General features: G+C 42.5%; 1 protein-coding gene across 3 annotated transcripts in view; it reads right to left on the reverse strand.

Annotated features, from left to right (window-relative positions):
• Positions 1 to 21,216, reverse strand: part of LOC120319535 (lipoxygenase homology domain-containing protein 1-like) — a 69,383-nt gene that overhangs the window by 16,758 nt on the left and 31,409 nt on the right. For 2 of the 3 annotated variants that reach the window (XM_039368480.1, XM_039368479.1), the window contains exons 12-18: positions 19,471 to 19,633; positions 15,769 to 15,923; positions 14,160 to 14,369; positions 9,909 to 10,014; positions 8,296 to 8,504; positions 3,181 to 3,366; positions 331 to 458 (exon numbers count right to left, since the gene is read on the reverse strand). In XM_039368480.1, the coding sequence (XP_039224414.1) occupies positions 331 to 458; positions 3,181 to 3,366; positions 8,296 to 8,504; positions 9,909 to 10,014; positions 14,160 to 14,369; positions 15,769 to 15,923; positions 19,471 to 19,633 (1,157 nt within the window). Of the gene's footprint in view, positions 1 to 330; positions 459 to 3,180; positions 3,367 to 8,295; positions 8,505 to 9,900; positions 10,015 to 14,159; positions 14,370 to 15,768; positions 15,924 to 19,470; positions 19,634 to 21,216 lie in introns of those variants that run through there. The other variant, XM_039368481.1, reaches the window with a different exon arrangement.

Raw genomic sequence — 21,216 nt, forward strand, 5'->3', positions numbered from 1 at the left:
GTTGTGAATGCTCCAACACTGGAAGTTTTTAAGAAGAGACTGGACAGCCATTGGTCTGAAATGGTATAGGGTCTCCTGCCTGAGCAGGGGGTTGGAGTAGATGACCTCCAAGGTCCCTTCCAACTTTATTATTATTAATATCAGTTACTTTGAGACCCAGTCCCTCACTTTTTCCTTGGGAGGGTAGTGTTGTTAGCGTGCTGTGGCCCGGTACTGGTCCACGGACTGGGGGCTTTGGGGACTCCTGCCTTAGATCAAGGGAGCCAGTTGGAAGAGGCCAAGCTGTCTAGAGAGCAAGAGGGGGATGTAGGCTGCTGAAGTGCCCGTTACCTGTTTCCAATTTTTTCCAGCTGAATCTCTTCGGAACAGCCATTGGATCCAAAGAATGTGAAAAAAATGCCGGTGTCCGTTCCAGCCTGTGACAAATCTCCAGTCTCCACCGTCGCTTCATAGAGAATCTGGAGAACATTGAAGTGCAAGGTTAGCGCAAAAAAAAAAAAAAAAATAGCCACCCAGGTTTTCAAAAGCATAAAAGAGAATCAAACCTCACAAATGCCAAGGCCAAGCTGCCATCTTTCAAATAGGATGGGATGGGTAGGGAATCACGGAGTCATTGGCTTTACAATGCAAAACTGACTTCTGTGTATACATTGTAGCTGGGTATGTGTATGTAGGTGTGGCAGAGGAGAATGAATTAATTCTGAAAATGAAACCAATTTCTGCACAGTGAAATATGCTTTGGAATCAACGGGCAAGTTGGGCTTCCTTCTGATTTTCATATTGTCAGAGCATGCACTGTCTTATCAGGCTGAGATAACCCAGAAGTAAATACAGTAAACAGTGGTCTATATTAAATGGTGATTTATCTTACACTATCTACAGTATCATACGCCAGGGTACGTACACATACATACACATGGTAATACAGCAGAATCTAACACACAGCAGTTACAGCAGGAAATGGACAAGAGAGAAAGAGAGGGAGAGACTCCAGCAAAAGCCTTCCCTTTTATACTCAGGCTCTTAAAGGGATACAGATCCTGCTTGCTCTTAAAGAGACACAGACCCTGCTGAGTCATTCCTGTCATTGCATCATCCACCTTATATTACATTATATCATTACATCTTCTTATATCATTACATAAGCTGTTTAGCTGTTAAATCATTACCTCTCTCTCTCTCTCTCTCTCTCTCTCTCTCTCTCTCTGTGTGTGTGTGTGTGTGTGTGTGTGTGTGTGTGAGAGAGAGAGAGAGAGAGAGGTCCTTGGCCTTCCCCACCCTGAGATACCTCATGTGCACATTTTAACGAGCAAGGGAATGATCTCATTCGAGGTACGAGATTCACTCTAAGAGTTTTCAAGTTATGAGTGGAATGGGCAGGCTCCATTACACTCATAACTTGAGGACTACCTGTAGCGTTTTGGTGGTCAGGAACCATTTTTAAGATACTTAAGGGATTAAAGTCCCAGTGAGAAAAGCAACAATCATAAGCAGGTTGGGACATGGCTTCAACAGAAGTCTTTGATTAGCCGCCAGTTGTTTAGCCATTGATCAATTGCAGATATATTGATGTTACTTCAACTCCAAGCTGACAACTACAATGCTACAATCAAAACTCCTCCTGTAATTTTTTTTAATGTCCAGAGTGTTAATAGCACCCTGATGACTTTTTCGACGTAGTAGTCCAGATTCAGCTTACGAACAAGTTAAAAGTAGATCCTGTGGACAATTACAATGAAATGTGGGTATTGTTCACTGAATGTGGTGTAAAACTTTTACATATTTGTATTTATTTGTGGGGTGTTTTTGCTTATTGATACTTCCTATTTCTAAACGGCACATCTCAAAGAGGTTTGTGCCATGGTAAATAAAGGACATACTGCATACATATAATTTTCACTGTGTCGTTTTCTTCTTTCTCTTTGCTATTTGTTTTGTGTTTTTTCCCCTCTCTTCATTCTTGTTTATTAAACAAATAAAAACAACCTTCCACCCTTCCGAGGTTGGTAAAATGAGGACCCAGATTGTTGGGGGCAATATGCTGATTCTGTAAACTGTTTAGAGAGGGCTACAAAGCACTGTGAAGCAGCATATAAATCTAAGTGCTTTTGTTATTGCCCTTCATCCCTCCCTCCCTCCTTCCTTCCTTCCTTCCTTCCTCTCCCCTTCCTTCCTTTCCTTCGTTCCTCCCTCCCTCCCTCTCTCTCCCTTCCTTCCTTTCCTTCCTCCCTCCCTCCCTCCTTCTCCCTTCCTTCCTTTCCTTCCTTCCCTCCTTCCTTCCCTCCTCCCTCCTTCCTTCCTTCCTTCTTCCTCCCCCTCCCTCGCTCTCCCCTTCCTTCCTTCCTTCCTTCCTTTCCTTCCTTCCTTCCTTCCTTCTTCCCCCTCCCTCGCTCTCCCCTTCCTTCCTTCCTTCCTCCCTCCCCCTTCCTTCTTACCCCCTTCCTCGCTCTCCCCTTCCTTCCTTCCTTTCCTTCCTTCCTCCCTCCCTCCTCCTTTCCGTTCCTTCTTCCTTCCTTCCTTCCTCCCTCCCCCGTCCTTCCTTCTTTCCTTCCTCCCTCCCTTCCCTCCCTCCTTCCTTCCTTCCTTCCTTCCCTCCTCCCTCCTTCCTTCTTCCTCCCCCTCCCTCGCTCTCCCCTTCCTTCCTTCCTTCCTTCCTTCCTTCCTTTCCTTCCTTCCTTCTTCCCCCTCCCTCGCTCTCCCCTTCCTTCCTTCCTTTCCTTCTCCCTCCCTCCTTCCTCCTTCCTTCCTTCCTTCCTCCCTCCCCTCCTCCCTTTCCTTCCTCCCTCCCTCCCCCTCCCTCCCCCTTCCTTCCTTCCTTCCTTCCTTCCTTCCTTCCTTCCTTCCTTCCTTCCTTCCTTCCTTCCTTCCCTGAAGGCACAGTAGTTAGAATGCAGTATTGCAGGCTGACTCTGCCCATAGCCTGGAGTTTGATCCTGACCGGCTCAAGGTTGACTCCTCCTTCCATCCCTCCGAGGTGGGTAAAATGAGGACCCAGATTGTTGGGGGGCAAAAAGGCTGACTCTGTAAACCTGCTTAGAGAGGGCTGTAAAAGCACTAAGGGGCAGTATATACGTTTGCTATTTCAATTGCTATTTGTAAGGGTTGTCAGTGAGGGCTACCTACGTGCCACCCACGTGTTTGCTTCAAAGGAGAATGGTAAGGTCTTGCAGGAAGACTCACCTTTAGGCCAATGTTGATGCAATCCGCATCCAGGATGTTGAAGACGCGTGAGGTTAGACCATCCCCCCTATCCTGGGCCAGCCAGCACTTGCAAACAAAAGTGTAGATCACACCCTTCGTTGGCACTGTGACGCTGAATTCATCCAGGAGCCAAGAGCTTTCTGGAGTGGCCCCATCATGGCCAATCTAGGAGACAGGAAAAAAAAAAATCACCCAACTGGGTCACAACGGACATAGGTGAGGTTCTTAAAGATCGAACACTAAGGGATGTTTAAAACTGGGGCTAAACGAAAAGAGCAAATAATTCTGGGATAGGAAGGCTTGAACACTGGGCCCCATCCAACAAAAATGAAATTCAGTGCAGAGAAAAGGAAAGCTTTACACTTAGGCAAGAAAAATCAAACCTGCAGGTACAGACTATGTGAAACCTGCCTCAATGACAGTAACTGTGAAAGGGAACCTGGCGTCCCAGTGGAGAATCACTTAAATACGAGCCAACCGGGTGCGGCAGCAGACAAAAAAGCCAGTGCAATCCTAGGTTGCATTAACAGAGGGATAGAATCAAGGTCACGTGAAGTATTAGTACTGCTTTATAAAGCCTTAGTAAGATCACATCTGGAATATTGCACCCAGTTTTAATCACCACATTATATATAAAAAAAGATGTTGAGAGTGCAGAGAAGAGCAACAAAGATGTTTAGGGGCCTGGAGGCCAAAACATAGAATAGAATAGAATAGAATAGAATAGAATAGAATAGAATAGAATAGAATAGAATAGAATAGAATAGAATAGATATTGGAATATAGAATAGAATAGATGGAATATAGAATAGAATAGAATAGAATAGAATAGAATAGAATAGAATAGAATAGAATAGAGAATATCAGATAGGGATATTCAGATAGAATAGAATAGAATAGAATAGAATAGAATAGAATAGAATAGAATAGAATAGAATAGAATAGAATAGAATAGGAAAAAGAATAGAGTAGAGTAGAGTAGAGTAGAGTAGAGTAGAGTAGAGTAGAGTAGAGTAGAGTAGAGTAGAGTAGAGTAGAGTAGAGATGGAAGGCTGATGACTGTTTGATTTTTTGGTGTGAGGGATTGTTGATTCTAGGGATCTTTGTCTTTTTAATCCAGGCTTCCTGGCTCCAATCTTTCTGACAATAGTAATAATAATAATAAAGTTGGAAGGGACCTTGGAGGTCATCTAGTCCAATCCCCTGCTCAGTCAGGAAACCCTATACATTTCAGACCAATGGCTGTCCAGTCTCTTCTTAAAAACTTCCAGGGTTGGAGCGTTCACCACTTCTGGAGGCAGGTGGTTCCACTGATTAATTAGAATAGAATAGAATAGAGTTGGAAGGGACCTTGGAGGTCATCCAGTCTAACCCCCTGCTCAGGCAGGAAACCCTATACCATTTCAGACAAATGACTGTCTAGTCTCTTCTTAAAAACTTCCAGTGTTGGAGCATTCACAGCTTCTAGAGGCAGGTTGTTCCGCTGATTAATTGTTCTGACTGTCAGGAAGTTTCTCCTTAGTTCTAGGTTGCTTCTCTCCTTGATTAGCTTCCACCCGTTGCTCCTGCCTTCAGGCGCTTTGGAGAATAGCTTGACTCCCTCTTTTTTGGGGCAACCCCTGAGATACTGGAGCACTGCTATCATGTCCCCCCTCGTCCTTCTTTTCCCTAGAACTAGCCAAACCCAATTCTTGCAACCGTTCCTTATGTGTTTTAGCTTCCAGTCCCCTAAGATTGTCACATCTGCATTTCTGCAGACCTGGTTTTTGTTTGGGGCAGACGTGGGTGGGTGGGTGGGCTGGTTTCTGCCTTTAAGATCCTTGGGGGAAATATAATATTTTGCCTTTTTAATATTTCCCAAAATATTCCTTTCTCTGGATTCTTCCCACAGTAAGTACAAAGACGAAGAGAAACGACACTTCAGGTTGGTGCTAAGCTCAGCAGCCTGGTTTTATTTTATTTTGCGCTATTTTTAGACATGGCGAGATCCTAGCATGCCCCAGATTCTGGACGTCAAGTGTCCCAACCATCCTTCCTTTTGACTCAATGACCCCCGAAAGAACCAGTTGAGGCTTATGCTGCTTGCAGAACTCTGGCGAGCTTTTACTCCCGATCTAAATATTTCCACCAAGCGGGATAAATTATAGTTTACCTTCACGGGTGGCATCCAGCAAGTTGCCACCATCCAGTTGGACTAATGTCGAACTTGGGGGTTGAATGGCTCGTTAGTCTGCCAACTAGAAGAGAGTGTGAATGTTCCTCCCCCCCACCCCCGGATTTTATAATGAAATAGATTTAGGTGTAAACCGAAATCTGTTTGATTTGATTTGTTTTGCCCAGCAAAGTCTCTCGTCTTTCCTGGGTCTGGGGATGAGCTAAGGCCGAAGGCCACTTCCTAAATCCAAAGATGCAGCTAATTGGTAAAGGAAGGGAAACGGTCGGTCAGGATGAGTTAACGGTGTGTAATACATGCAGGGGCTGTTTCTTAAACTCCCACGGAGGAGGGGCAGGAGGAGGAGAGGGAGAGGGGCAGGGAAAGGAAGGAAGGGGACAGGGGAGGAGGAGGGGGAAGAGGGGGAGGAGCAGGGGGGAAGAAGAGGAAGAGGAGGAAGGGGAAGGGGGGAGGGAGGGAGGGGAAGGAAATGGAGGAGGAAAAGGAGGAAAAGGAGGAAAAATGAAGGAGGAGGAGGAGGAAGAGGAGGAGGGGAGGAGGGGAGGGAGAGGGGCAGGGAAGGGGAAGGGGAGGAGGAAGAGGAAGAGGGGGAGAGGGGAGGAAGGGGAAGGGGGGAGGGAGGGAGGGGAAGGAAATGGAGGAAGAGGAGGAGGGGATAAGGGAGGAGAGAGGCAGGGAAGGATCGGGAGAAGGGGAAGGAATGGGAAGGAGGAGGGGAACAGGGAGAGGGGGGCAGAGAAGGAGGAGGGGGAAAGAGGAGGAGGGAGGGGGAGGGAGAGGGGCAGGGGAGGAGGAGAAGGGGGAGTAGGGGAGGGGAGGAGGGCGGAGGGGGAAGGAGGAAGAGGGGGAGGGAGGGGGAGGGCCAGGGGAGGAGAAGGGGAAGGGGAGTAGGGGAGGGGGAGGGGCAGGGAAGGGGAGTAGGGGAGGGGAGGGGGAGAGGGGAGGGGGAAGGAGGAGGAGGGAGGGGGAGGGAGAGGGGCAGGGGAGGAGGAGAAGGGGAAGGGGAGTAGGGGAGGGGAGGGGCAGGGAAGGGGAAGGGGAAGGAAGAAGGGAAGAGGGAGAGGGCCAGGGGAGGAGGAAGGGGAAGGGGAGGGAGGGGAAGAGGAGGGGGAGGGGAAGGAGGAGGAGGTGTGGACAAGGCTAGGAACAAAATTCAAAGCCAAGAAGCTTTGATGTCTTCCTAACCGTTGCTTCACCCAAATGCGTGCAGGAGATACAGCAAGGAGGCCTGGGCCCCGGGCTGTATTCACGGAAGAGCAGCTCCATGCAAGGAGCTAGAAATATTGGTTGGGGGGTCTGAGCCAATTTTAAAAATAAACTAAAGGTACAGTGGTTTAAAAAAAAAAAAAAACCAAGTCCCTGTTTTTATTTTTCAGCCAAGCAGGCCCAGCCCTGTATTTATTGCCTGCACGCAATCTTGTGGCTTTTTTTTTTTTTTAACCAGCTGCTTTACCTTTAATCATCGCTAATATTATCCTTAGGAGGCGACTTTAAAGCCTGCCGTTATTAGACGGATTCTATAGAAACCAGCCAGCCAACCAACCAACCCACGGTGCGGTTCACAAAACGCAGCACAAAGGTGTGTTGCGATGGATTATAATTCAAGCACACCACTTTCTCGAGGTCCAAAGCGGCGCCTTTGTGCCTCTGAGTGCCCGCTCTGTACGGGGGAAGCAGGCTATAGAAATTAGGCAGAGCAGGAACCAGACTTGATTTGAACTCAATGATTAATTACTACATTATATTAATAGAGGTGATGAGATGACTCCCCATGGTATTGGATAATTGCTACATTCTTTTATGTAAAATAGGATTATCTAATGGTAATTTGTTGATTGATTCGTGTGTGTGTGTGTGTGTGTGTGTGTGTGCCTGTGTCCATTTATGGACCATAGCAACAAGCCATCTTGAGGGAAAAGAAGAACGCGAGCTTCAAGAGGAGGCCAAAAAAAGACCGTCAACCATTTGTTACAGAAATATTTCTGCTCAGTGATTTCTGATCAGCGCCCGTGGCTCCTGATCCGTGGTTAAGGCCCTCCCTCCTGTAAGGGTGTCTCAAGAGAAGCTATGAAAACAATTTCCATGTTGGGCAAGACAATTATACATGAAGCTTTTCTCGCTGTGGGCCATTTATGAAATTCCTTCTTCTTCCCTTTGGTTTTTGTTTTTGTTTTTATTCTATTCTATTTTATATTTTATATTATTTTATATTTTATATTCTACTCCACTCCACTCCTCTCCTCTCCTCTCCTCTCCTCTCCTCTCCTCTATTCTATTCTATTCTATTCTATTCTATTCTATTCTATTCTATTCTATTCTATTCTATTCTATTCTATTCTATTTCTATTCTACTCTGTTCTATTCTAATTCTGTATTTCTATTCTATTCTATTCTATTCTGTTCTGTTCTGTTCTATTCCGTTCCGTTCCGTTCCGTTCCATTCTATTCTGTTCTGTTCTGTTCTGTTCTATTCTATTCTATTCTATTCTATTCTATTCGAATTCTGTATTCTATTCTATTCTATTCTATTCTTTCTATTCTATTCTATTCTATATTCTATTCTCTATATTCTATTCTATTCATTCCATTCTTAATTCTATTCTTAATTCTATTCTATTCTATTCTATTCTATTCTATTCTATTCTATTCTATTCTATTCTATATTCTATTCTATTCCATTCCATTCTTAATTCTATTCTAGTCTAGTCTAGTCTATTCTAATCTAGTCTAGTCTAGTCTAAAACATATCCAACTTGAACCAAAGGACTCCAATCTCTTTGGGAAAAAAAAAAAACCTCCAGGCATAGAGAATCCACAACATCCGGAGATCTGTAATTTCTCTGCCTCTCTTAAGGCCAAGCTGAGCTCCAGGATCTTACCGATCACTCTTTCAGACCTCACTTGTCAGTCACGTGGCCTACCTGAATTTTTCTGACCTCGCCAACGTCGGCTCCCATAACAGAGAATTTCTCCACAGAAGACTCTGCAAACTGGGTCTTTCCTTCTGGGAGATCGAGCCACATGTGGCCTGTGGATTCTTCCTGAGGACCTAGCACGACTATGAAAACTCTGCTGCTGGTGCTTGAGTCGTATTCTTTCCCAGTTGTGAGGACAATGTGGTAAGGAATGACTAAAAACAAAGAAAATCACATCAGGCAAACGAGATGGAGACACAGCTTACTGTGGACCAGTGGACCAGTACCGTGGACCAGTATTGGGCCATGGCATGCCAGCAACCGGTCCACACAAACAAGCAAAGCCCCATCTGTGGGATGCAGGGAGCACACAAAACCACACACTCTCCGGCCCGCGGAAAAACCTCTCTAAAATGACTTTTACAAACACAATTGAAACGTAAGCCGATCAGTAAAGATGTTTTATATATATATATATATATATATATATATATATATATATATATATATATATATATATATATATATGTTGATATAATGGTTATTTGGACAAACACAAGAAAAATGTTTATATCCAACCTCGTATGTGTCGAAAGTATTAAGAATGATATTTGTTTAATAGTTGACAAAAGGTCAAAAGAATACTACTGTGAGAAGAGAAGACAATAAAATATATCCTTAACTAATATATATTGATGATGGAATTATCGAAATTACTTATTTGGGATTGTTATTAAATAGATGAACCCAGACAACACACTGTTTATTCAGCACTAAAGATTGCTAATCAATAAAATAGATTTTTAAAAAAGGAAAAAAGGACAACCATGTCCTGGATGATTGAGAAGCTCCATAGACATTTTGTTATTGTGGCATTTACGGGGACCTTTGCCCTTCCCAATTGTGTTTGAAACAGTCTAGAGCAGGGGTCTTCAAACGTGGCCCTTTGATGACTGGTGGACTTCAACACCCAGAATTCCTCAGCCAGCATGCCTGGCTGAGGAATCCTGGGAGTTGAAGTCCACCGGTCATAAAAGGGCCACGTTTGAAGACCAGCGTTTTTCAAACTTTGCAATTTGAAGATGTGTGGACTTCAGCAATTAGAATTCTCCAGCCAGCATACCAAGTTTGAAAAACACCCATCTAGACATAGATCTATAACTTCAGTAAGAAACAGGTTTGGCTGAGTCTAGGTGTAAGCCTGGATTGGTCTTATACCAGTGGTTCTCAACCTTTTTAAAGCCGCGACCCCCAACCGGTTGTAAGTCGAGGACTACTCAACCGGTCGTAAGTCAAGGACTACTCAACTGGTGCAGCACCGTTTGCAGACTGGGGCTTTTGGCGGGCTCAGCAGGGCAGAGACAGCCTGGACAATTCCGATTGGCTTTTGAAAGCCAATAGAATTAGACTCTATTCAAGAGAGTCTATTCTATTGGCTTTCAAAAGCCAAGAGAATAAAAGGGAGTAGCACAGCTAAGGAAAAGGGGGGAAAAAATGGCGGACTGCGTTGTTTGGCGACCCCCGTGAAATGGTCGTTCGACCCCAAATGGGGTCCCGATCCACAGGTTGAGAACCACTGTCTTATACCCTGCTTTCTCCACACAATATTACTTTCTTACGTGACCCATCAAATGCAGATCTGTTGGTCTTCTCGTCCTTTAGACTGGAATTGTCGTCTCGGTTCAGGGATGTGCTCCCAATGCTGAGGGAGTCGGGATCGTAATTCTAATAAGAGAGCACAAATATATGAAAGAACACCAGTTGCATCTGTTTTCTTCTGCAGCCAAGGAGATATTTCCCATCTCCAGAGAATATTATTGCTGAATTTATTTTTTGGGACTGGAAGTAAATTCTGGTTCAAAATCTCTTTCAGCCAGAAGCTAACAAAGTGACCTTAAGCAATTTTTCCCTTCCTCTCTGTATCTACCCAGCCCCTTTCACAGATTTTCCAAGATGATAAATGGATTAATTCTATAGCTGCGAACTTGAATGCTTGGGTGACAAAGGGAGAATAACAGAGTTGGAAGGGACCTTGGAGGTCTTCTAGTCCAGCCCCCTCCAGAAGCAGGAAACCATCTTCCATTTCAGACAAGTGGCTGTCCAGTCTCTTCTTATAAGCCTCCAGTGTTGGAGCTCCCACAGCTTCTGGAGGCAAGGAGTTCCATGATTGATTGTTCTTCTTTATCAGGAAGTTTCTCTTTAATTCCAGGTTGCTTCTCTCCTTGACTAGTTTCCATCCATTGCTTCTTGTCCTGCCTTCAGGTGTTTTCAAAAATAGCTTGACTCCCTCTTCTTTGGGGCAGCCCCTGAGATATTGGAAGGCTGCTATCCTGTCACCCCTAATCCTTCTCTTCATTAAACTAGACATCCCCAATTCCTGCAACTGTTTTTTGTGCTTTAGCCTCCAGTCCCCTGATCATCTTTGTTCTTTTCTGCACTTTTCTAGAGTTTCAAGATCTTTTTTTAATATTGTGATGACCAAAATTGGATGCAATATTCCAAATATGGGCTTATCAAGACATTATTAACCAGTACTAACACTTCACGTGATCTTGCTTCTATCCCTCTGTTAATGCAGCCCAGCACTGTGTCGGCTTTTTTGGCAGCTGCAGCACACAGCTGGCTCCTATTTAAGGGATTGTCCACTAGGACTCTGAGATCCTTCTCACAGATACAGGAAAAAATAGAGACCATGGGAACTCAGCTATTCGCAGTGTGCTTTTCAACAAAATAGCATGTTGTGTCTGATTGCACCTACTATGGCAATCATTTGGTGACTGGGCAAGCTTTCTACATGGCAGCCATTTTATTAAAATACCCACAACATGGCTTAAGAACCATGGCAAAAAGATGTGAAATTGGCCACAACTCACTTAACAACCGGTTTGCTTAGCAACAGACATTCTGGCGGCAATTGTGTTAATAAGTCAAGGATGACCTGTCTTGTATCCAGTAGGATGCAATATTATAACATTAGAAAGAAGAAACTGCTGCAGATTGCCTCAAAGCAGGTTTCAGTCTTGAGCTGATGGTTTAGTATTCTCTATTGTATAATTGCTAGATAGATAGATAGATAGATAGATAGATAGATAGATAGATAGATAGATAGATGGATGATAGGTAGGAAGGTAGGTAGGTAGAGAGGGAGGGAGGGAGGGAGTGGAGTGGAGTAGAGTGGAGTAGAGTAGAGTAGAGTAGAGTAGAGTAGAGAAGAGAAGAGAAGAGAAGAGAAGAGAAGAGAAGAGAAGAGAAGAGAAGAGAAGAGATATTGGAATATAGAATAAAATAGGAGTCTCCTACTGAAGCAGGGGTTGGACTAGAAGACCTCCAAGATCCCTTCTAATTCTGTTATTCTGTTAAACGGAAGCTGGCTTTTTGCTTGACAGTATGCCACTCTTTCCCTATTCAACCCCCGCACAAAAAAAATAATTTTTTTTAAAAAATAAAATTAATAAATAAACAAATACCATACCACAAGATGCAATCTTAATAATAATAATAATAATAATAATAATAATAATAATAATAATAATAATAATAATAATGAAAATAAAAAAGTTGGAAGGGACCTTGGAGGTCATCTAGTCCAACCCCCTGCTCAGGCAGGAAACCCTATACCATTTCAGACAAATGGCTGTCCAGTCTCTTCTTAAAAACCTCCAGTGTTGGAGCATTCACCACTTCTGGAGGCAGGTTGTTCCACTGGTTAATTGTTCTCACTGTCAGGAAGTTTCTCCTTAGTTCCAGGTTGCTTCTCTCCTTGATGAGTTTCCATCCGTTGCTTCTTGTCCTCCCTTCAGGCACTTTGGAAAATAGCTTGACTCCCTCTTCTTTGGGGCAGCCTCTGAGATGTTGGTGGGCCTGAAGTTGTTCTTCCCCTCCCCCAACGCTTCCCCCAGAAAAAAGTAGAAATGCTTTTAAGCAACGTTCTTTTCTTTTCTTTTCTTTTCCATTTCAACCTTAATTATATCCAAGAAGGTGACTTTGATCTTGGATATAAACTTGCTTTTCCAAAACAGAACAGCTTCTGCCTCCATCCCGGAAACCCAAGTGTTCCATCAAAAGGGCTGTATGTCTTAGATTTTATTTTCCCTGGGACCCCAGTGCAGGACTCATAGGCTGAAGATAAAAATACAATTTTTCAGAGAGTCAAAAGTACACCCTTCGCGGAATATCTCGCTTCCCCATATGTGTTATCTGTCGCAAGCCTGCTTGCATCAGAAGCCCAGAACTTAGCTGTGGCGGTATTTTCGGCAGACAAGAATGAATTTAGCTGCAGCCCTTGGAAAGATGATTTTTAATAGATGAATCGAGATTAATTGCCAAAAATAAGAAAAAACTATCTGGCTCCGGGTTACAACAAAATAGTTCCAACTGGTTAATCGAGAACCAAGAACACCTCATGATTCATAATAATAATAATAATAATAATAATAATAATAATAATAATAGTTGAAAGGGACCTTGGAGGTCATTTAGTCCAACCCCCTGCTCAGGCAGGAAACCCTATACCATTTCAGACAAACGGCTGTCCAGTTTCTTCTTAAAAACTTCCAGTGTTGGAGCATTCACCGCTTCTGGAGGCAGGTTGTTCTGCTGGTTAATTAGAATAGAATAGAATAGAATAGAATCTGGAAGGGACCTTGGAGGTCATCTAGTCCAACCCCCTGCTCAGGCAGGAGACCCTATACCCTTTCAGACAAATGGCTGTCCGGTCTCTTTTTAAAAACTGTCAGTGTTTAAGAAAATAGCTCCAACTGGTTAATTAAGAGCCAAGAAAACCTCATGATGGTTACTTCTGGGAATCTCCTGACGTTTTTAAAGTTGAGGTACAACAGACCATTTAGGGACCATTCAAAGTTATGATGGCACTGGAAAAAGTGATTTAGGACCGTTTTTCACACTTATGACCATTGCAGCATCCATTGCAGGGTCACATAATCAGAATTTGGACGCTTGGCAACGGACTAATTCTAACCGCACACTTAAATTGATCACCATAGTTTACCCTAGTAGTATCTTGTGCGTATGGCATCACCATGAATGCTCGCCACTCTTTTAATCTGCTTTTGACTCTCTGGAAAAAAAAATGTGTTCTTCTGTCCCTCTAAATTTTAGCAAGTTGGAGAGCCTTTTAATATCAAGGCCAGGGGTCTTCAAACTTGGCCGTTTGATGACTGGTGGACTTCAACTCGCGTGCTTGGCTGAGGAATTCTGGGAGTTGAAGTCCACCAGTCATCAAAGGGCCAAGTTTGAAGAGCCCTGGTCTGGATCCAAGCGCGCAGTTTCATCAAAATGGCCGACTGAGGAATTCTGGGAGTTGAAATCCACCAGTCATAAAAGGGCCAAGTTGGAAGACCCCTGGTCTGGATCTGAGCCCGCAGTTTCATCAAAATGGCCGACTGAGGAATTCTGAGAGTTGAAATCCACCAGTCATAAAAGCGCCAAGTTGGAAGACCCCTGGTCTGGATCCAAGCCCGCAGTTTCATCAAAATGGCCGACTGAAGAATCCTGGGAGCTGAAGTCCCCCAGTCATAAAAGGGCCAAGTTGGAAGACCCCTGGTCTGGATCCAAGCCGGCACTTTCATCAAAATGGCTGACTGAGGAATTCTGGGAGTTGAAGTCCACCAGTCATAAAAGGGCCAAGTTGGAAGACCCCTGGTCTGGATCCAAGCCGGCACTTTCATCAAAATGGCCGACTGAGGAATTCTAGGAGTTGAAGTCCACCAGTCATAAAAGGGCCAAGTTGGAAGACCCCTGGTCTGGATCCAAGCCGGCACTTTCATCAAAATGGCCGACTGAGGAATTCTGGGAGTTGAAGTCCACCATCATAAAAGGGCCAAGTTGGAAGACCCCTGATCAAGACTTACTTTTTCCCAAAGGACTCGCTCAAGGCTGAGATCCTCCTTTTTTCTCGACAGCCAACGTTCACACTCAAAGAGGTAGGCGCTGTCGGTGGCATCGTTCAGGATCTCAACTTTCTCCAAGAACCAGTCCGGCCTTGGCAGAGTGTTGTCATGGCGGATGCGGATCTTATAGATGCTTCCGAGGTCCACAGCTTCGACTGTGAATATGTCTTCCTGTGGGAGACCGAATATAAATCCTTGGTTGGTCTTTCAAAGGGCATTTCTTATGCCAACAGAATAACAGAGTTGGAAGGGACTTTGGAGGTCTTCTAGTCAAGCAGGAGACCCTATAACATTTCAGACAAATGGTTCTCCAATTAACTTATTCTGTTTTGTTCTGTTACATTCTGTTCTATTCTATTCCATTCCGTTCAATTCCATTCCGTATTTTATATTCTATTCTATTCTATGCTATGCTATGCTATGCTATGCTATTCTATTCTATAATTCCATTCCATTCCTCTATTCTATTCTATTCTATTCTATTCTATTCTATTCTATTCTATTCTATTCTATTCTATTCTATTCTATTCTATTCCACATTTTCTATTCTATTCTATCCTCTTATTCTGTTCTGTTCCATTCCATATTTTCTATTCTGTTCTGTTCTGTTCCATTCCATATTTTCTATTCTATTCTATTCTGTTCTATTCTGTTCTATTCTATTCTATTCTATTCTATTCTATTCTATTCTATTCTATTCTACCCTCCTGTTCTCTTCTGTTCTGTTCTGTCCTGTCCTATCCCATTCTATTCCATTCCATATTTTCTCTTCTCTTCTCTTCTCTTCTCTTCTCTTCTCTTCTCTTCTCTTCTCTTCTCTTCTCTTCTCTTCTCTCCTGTTCTGTTCTATCCTGTTCTGTTTTCTGGAATATACATTCTAAACACATCTGAAGAATACAGGCAATCCTCGACTTACGACCATAACTGAGCCCAAAATTTCCATTGCTAAGCAAAACAGTTGTTAAGTGAATTTTCCCCATTTTATGACCTTTCTGGCCACAGTTGTTAAGTGAATCGCTGCATGTGTTATGTTAGTAACACGGTTGTTAAGTGAATCTGGCTTCCCCATTGACTCTGCTTCTTGGCAGGTCGCAAAAGGGGATCACTGCAACTGTCATAAGTACATGCCCATTGCCCTGTGTGAAAATGTTGATCACGTGATCGCGGGGATGCTGCAACAGTCATAAATGTGAAAAAAGGACATAAGTCACTTTTTTTAGTGTTATTGTAATTTCAAACCATCCCTAATGGTTATAAGCCGAGGACTGCCTGTATTTATTTACACACTCAATTTGGGTGCCAGCTTGAACGAAGGTTGGGTATGTCTAGTCTCAGGGGGACCTGGGTTCGAATCCACCCTCAGCAATGTGAACGTACTGGGTGACTTTGGGCCATGAAAAGTCTCTTAGCAGAACCTACGTCTCCCTCGGGTGGTTGTTAACCTGAAGGGGGGAGTTCTACCTAAGACACCTCAAAATCCTGAAAGAAAAGTCGGGATGTAAAACGGAGGGATTAGCGACCCTGGAAACCGGCAGGGCAGCCAGAAAAAAAAAGGCTGTTTCACCAGTACCTGTCCTCTTTCAAACTTGTTGGTGTTTGTTTCAGACTTCCTTAATTTTCTCTCTCCAGTGTCGCCTAAGTCTCCGTAGATCGTTAGGAATACATTCGCATCCGTTCCGGAGCCCTGAATATCACCCGTGAAAACGGAGACCTTGTACGAATAGACTGGAGAAGGGCAAAAAGATATATGTATGTATGTATGTATGTATATACATTTATCTATATCTATATCCATCCATCTCTATCTATCTATCTATCTATTTATCTATCTATCTATCTATCTATCTATCTATCCATCCATCCATCTATCCATCTCTATCTATCTGTCTGTCTGTCTATCTATCTATCTATCTATCTATCTATCTATCTATCTATCTATCTATCTATCTATCTCTATCCATCCATCCATCCATATCTATATCTAAATCTAAATCTATATCTATATCCATCCACATCTATCTATCTATCTATCTATCTATCTATCTATCTATCTATCTATCCATCCATCCATCCATATCTCTATCCATCCCTATCTATCTATCTATCTATCTATCTATCTATCTATCTATCTATCTATCTATCTATCTCTATCTCTATCTCTATCTCTATCCATCCATCCATCCATCCATATCTGTATCTAAATCTATATCTATATCCATCCATATCTATCTATCTATCTATCTATCTATCTATCTATCTATCTATCTATCTATCTATTTATCTATCTATCCATCCATCTATATCTATATCCATCCCTATCTATCTATCCATCCATCAATATCTATATCCATCCCTATATCTATCTATCTATCTATCTATCTATCTATCTATCTATCTATCTATCTATCTTCTATCTATCGATCAATCTATCTATCTATCTATCTATCTATCTATCTATCCATCCATCCATCCATCCATCCATCCATATCTGTATCTAAATCTATATCTATATCCATCCATCTCTATCTGTCTATTTATCTATCTATCTATCTATCTATCTATCTATCTATCTATCTATCTATCCATCTATATCTATATCCATCCCTATCTATCTATCTATCTATATCCATCTATCCATATCTATCTATCTATCTATCTATCTATCTATCTATCTATCTATCTATCTATCTATCTATCATCTATCTATTTATTTCTATTTCTATCCATCCATCCATCTATATCTATATCCATCCATATCTATCTATCTATCTATCTATCTATCTATCTATCTATCTATCTATCTATCTATCTATCTATCTATCTATCTACCTCTATATCCATCCATCCCTATCTATCTATCTATCTATCTATCTATCTATCTATCTATCTATCTATCTATTTCTAAATCTATCTCTCTATATCTCTATATAGATAATGAAATGACTGCAAGGAAACCACCAAGCTCAGTGAGCGCCAAGGACCCCACAGTCCTCTTCCTCTTCCTCCTCCTCCCCCCCACAAACCCCAACCCCTCCTTATACTGATGATGCTACCTACCATAGTTGGATAATGAGATGTCTGCAGGAAAACAACCAAGCTCAGAGAGCACCTATAGAGCAGTCTATAGGAGTAGCTGTCGTGAGCTAAGGATTCCCCCGCCCTTTGTTTTTATAAACAGAAAGTTGTTCTTTTTTGCTCCTCAGTGTTAAACCAGCAATAGCAACCAATCCCAAATGGCTGATGAGCATCTTCATTTATTTACAGCCAAGTCGAGTACCATTTCAAATATGACTCCTGATCAAATAAATAACCTCCAATGAAATATGCACCTCTTCTCAGTGCGTCCTCTGTAAGGCTGGGCTTCTGTTAATGGCACGTTCATGCAGAGTTTGTTTTAACTGTAAGCTAGTAAATAACCTAGAAAGAACCACAAGGACTTGTCCGGACAGTTGCCAAGAGTCAACATTGACTGAAAGGCTCACAACCTCATACAAAAGAATTCAATCAGTCTGACAAATAAACAAGATCTGGACAGTTTCTGATTTGTGTTCTTTCTTTCTATCTATCTATCTATCTATCTATCTATCTATCTATCTATCTATCTATCTATCTCTATATCCATCCATCCATATCTATATCTATATCTATATCATCTATATCTATAATCTATATCTATATCCATACATATCTATCTATCTATCTATCTATCTATCTATCTATCTATCTATCTATCTATCTATCTCTATATCTATCTATCTATCTATCTATCTATCTCTATATCTATCTATCTATCTATCTATCTATCTATCTATCTATCTATCTATCTATCTATCTATCTATCTATCTATCTCTATATCTATCTATCTATCTATCTATCTATCTATCTCTATATCTATCTATCTATCTATCTATCTATCTATCTATCTATCTATCTATCTGTTGTTGCTATGCATCTTTATACTATAGTTAAAACCTTGGGGTATCAAAATAAACCAGAAACAAGTCAGGAAGCTGGAAACAAATTGTGTGTGACTGTTTCTACCTCACTCATGGCTGCAGTCGTCCAGCCACATTGTGATTTATGCCTTAAAACTATGGTTTATTTCGACCCCCTTTGTAAGTCATTCTGAGCCAAGAACGTACAGATCACATTAGGGCTTGGTGTGATGTTTAAACTCAGTTTCTATTTTTAGGGAGCAAAGATCTGCATATCTTTATATGCCAGATGTGGTTCTCTATGGATACAGCGATGCAATGTCGTCCACGTAAAATGAACAGGGGAAAAAAAATTATCGCACAGTTTATCACTGCTAGCAAAGAATCGTACAATTGGTTTTGATGCAAAAATTAGTCTATATCTTTATAAGGTTTCACAAAATGACAGTTGAAAGGGACCCTGGGAGTCTCCTAGTCCAACCCCCTACTCAGGTGGTAAACCCTATGCCAGGGGTCTTCAAACTTGGCCCTTTCATGACTTGTGGACTTCAACTCCCAGAATGCCTCAGCCAGGCACGCGTGCCTGGCTGAGGCATTCTGGGAGTTGAAGTCCACAAGTCATGAAAGGGCCAAGTTTGAAGACCCCTGCCCTATACCATTTCAGACAAATGGCTGTCCAGTCTCTTCTTAAAAACCTCCAGCGACGGAGCATTCACAACTTCTGGAGGCAGGTTGTTCCACTGGTTAATTGTCCTCGCTGTCAGGAAGTTCCTCCTTAGTTCCAGGTTGCTTCTCTCCTTGGTTAGTTTCCATCTATTACTTCTTGTCCTGCCTCCAGAAGCTTTGGACAATAGGGTGACCCCCCTCTTCTTTGTAACAGCTCCTCAAAGATTGGAAGACTGCTATTATGTCAACCCCCTGGACCTTCTTTCCATTAAACTAGACACGCCCAATTTTTGCAATCATTTTTTGTATGTTTTAGCCTCCAGTCCCCTGATCATCGTTGTTGCTCTTCTCTGCACTCTTTGTAGAGTCTCAACATCTTTTTTTCATCGTAGTGACCAAAACTGGATGCAGCATTCCAAGTGTGGCCTAACCAAGGCCTTGTAAAGTGGTATTAAGACTTCACCTGATCTTGATTCTGTCCCTCTGTCACATCACATAACAGGCATCTCATATTAGCTTAGATGGACTCCAGAAGATGGTAGAGGACAGGAAGGTCTGGAGGAACGTTGTCCATGGGGTCGCGATGGGTCGGACATGACGTCGCAACTAGCAACAACAACTAGCTGAGAATAAAATTTACAGCTGATGTAAGACCTGGAAGTTGACTTACTTTCCAGAGGGTCGTCAATTTCTTCGTCAATTTGCTTAAGAGTGCCGTCTTTTGTCAGTTTTTCAGTAAAAACTCTGGATGGAACCAGCTCCCTCATAATTTCGCCGTCGTCTTCAGATTTCGCCAGCCATTTACCACAGGGAAATGTGGTTTTCTCAGAGCCCTGAAATCACAATTGTTTGTTTTTTGTTAAAGATAACTATCTTTAATAGTGAAATATTTGCAAAGGGGAAAGAAAATACAACAGACAGAACGGCATGAATAAATTCTATTCCTTTATAAAACGTGTGGGGCCTTTTTTTTGTGGTGACCCACAAGTGGGCTAGCAACTTGTCCTGAGGGAAAGAACTGGTTAACTTGAGATGTTGTCTTCAGCTATATTGCCCTTCTTTTGGGGGGGATTTTAGAAGACCATGGGTAAAAGGCCCACTGTAGTTTGTAAAACATGGTTGCTTAGTATGATACGTAAACAAAATCCATAGTGGCTTATTCAGTAAACCATGGTAAAGCAATTTCCTTCAGAAACAAGTTTCCCATTCCCATTTGAAGGTAATATACAGGAAGTATTCGACTTTGTTTGTTTAGTGACCATTCAGAATAACAAGGGCACTGAAATAAGTGACTTATGACCATTTTTCACAATTATGATTCTTGCACCAGGGTCACACAATCAAAATTCAGATGTTTGGCAACTGGTTCCTAATAATAATAATAATAATAATAATAATAATAATAAAGTTGGAAGGGACCTTGGAGGTCATTAGTCCAACCCCCTGTCAGGCAGGAAAGCCTATACCATTTCAGACAAATGGCTTTCCAGTCTCTTCTTAAAAACTTCCAGTGTTGGAGCATTCACCATTCTGGAGGCAGGTTGTTCCACTGGTTAATTGTTCTCACTGTCAGGAAGTTTCTCCTTAGTTCTAGGTTGCTTCTCTCCTTGATTGGTTTCCCCTCCGTTGCTTCTTGTCCTGCCTTCAGGTGCTTTGGAGAATAGCTTGACTCCCTCTTCTTTGGGGCAGCCCCTGAGATACTGAAAGACTGCTATCAACGTCCCCCCTTGTCCTTCTCTTCCTTAAACTAGACATACCCAATTCCAGCAACCGTTCCTTATATGTTTTAGCCTCCAGTCCCGTGATCATCTTTGTTGCTCTTCTCTGCGCTCTTTCTAGTTCCCTCCTTGAAATAGGTTTCCCCTGCCCAGGTGTGTCTGACTTTAGGGAGGGGGGTGCTAATCTCCATTTCTTGGTTAAGGGAGCCAGTGTGATTGGCATGACTATACCAAAGTGGTACCTATTAATCTAGTCGCATTTGCATGCTTCCGAACTGTTAGGTGGGCAGGGAACAGGCGTTCACCCTGTTGCGTGGTGCTCGGATCGGGAACCCGGGTTGTAAGTACCTTGTACAAATTCCTGTACCTATTTAGGCTGTACATATTCAGTTTTTCTATCACCATGGGAGCTTAACAGGTAGACACCGTGTATGCTGCAACTTCTCCCAATCTGGGATCCTCCAAATAAATGGGATTACAGCTCCCATCAGAGCAAAAAAAGAGGGGGTCAAGCTATTCTCCAAAGCACAAGAAGCAAAGGATGGAAACTCATCAAGGAGAGAAGAAACCTAGAACTAAGGAGAAATTTCCTGACAGTGAGAACAAATTAATCCGTGGAACCACCTGCCTCCAGAGGCATTGAATGCTTCAACAGTGGAAGTCTTTAAGAAGAGACTGGAAAGCCATTGGTCTGAAAT

The sequence above is a fragment of the Crotalus tigris genome, unplaced genomic scaffold (assembly GCF_016545835.1).
Source record: "Crotalus tigris isolate CLP2741 ecotype Arizona unplaced genomic scaffold, ASM1654583v1 scf7180000020803.81114, whole genome shotgun sequence".
NCBI classification, from domain to species: Eukaryota; Metazoa; Chordata; class Lepidosauria; order Squamata; family Viperidae; genus Crotalus; species Crotalus tigris.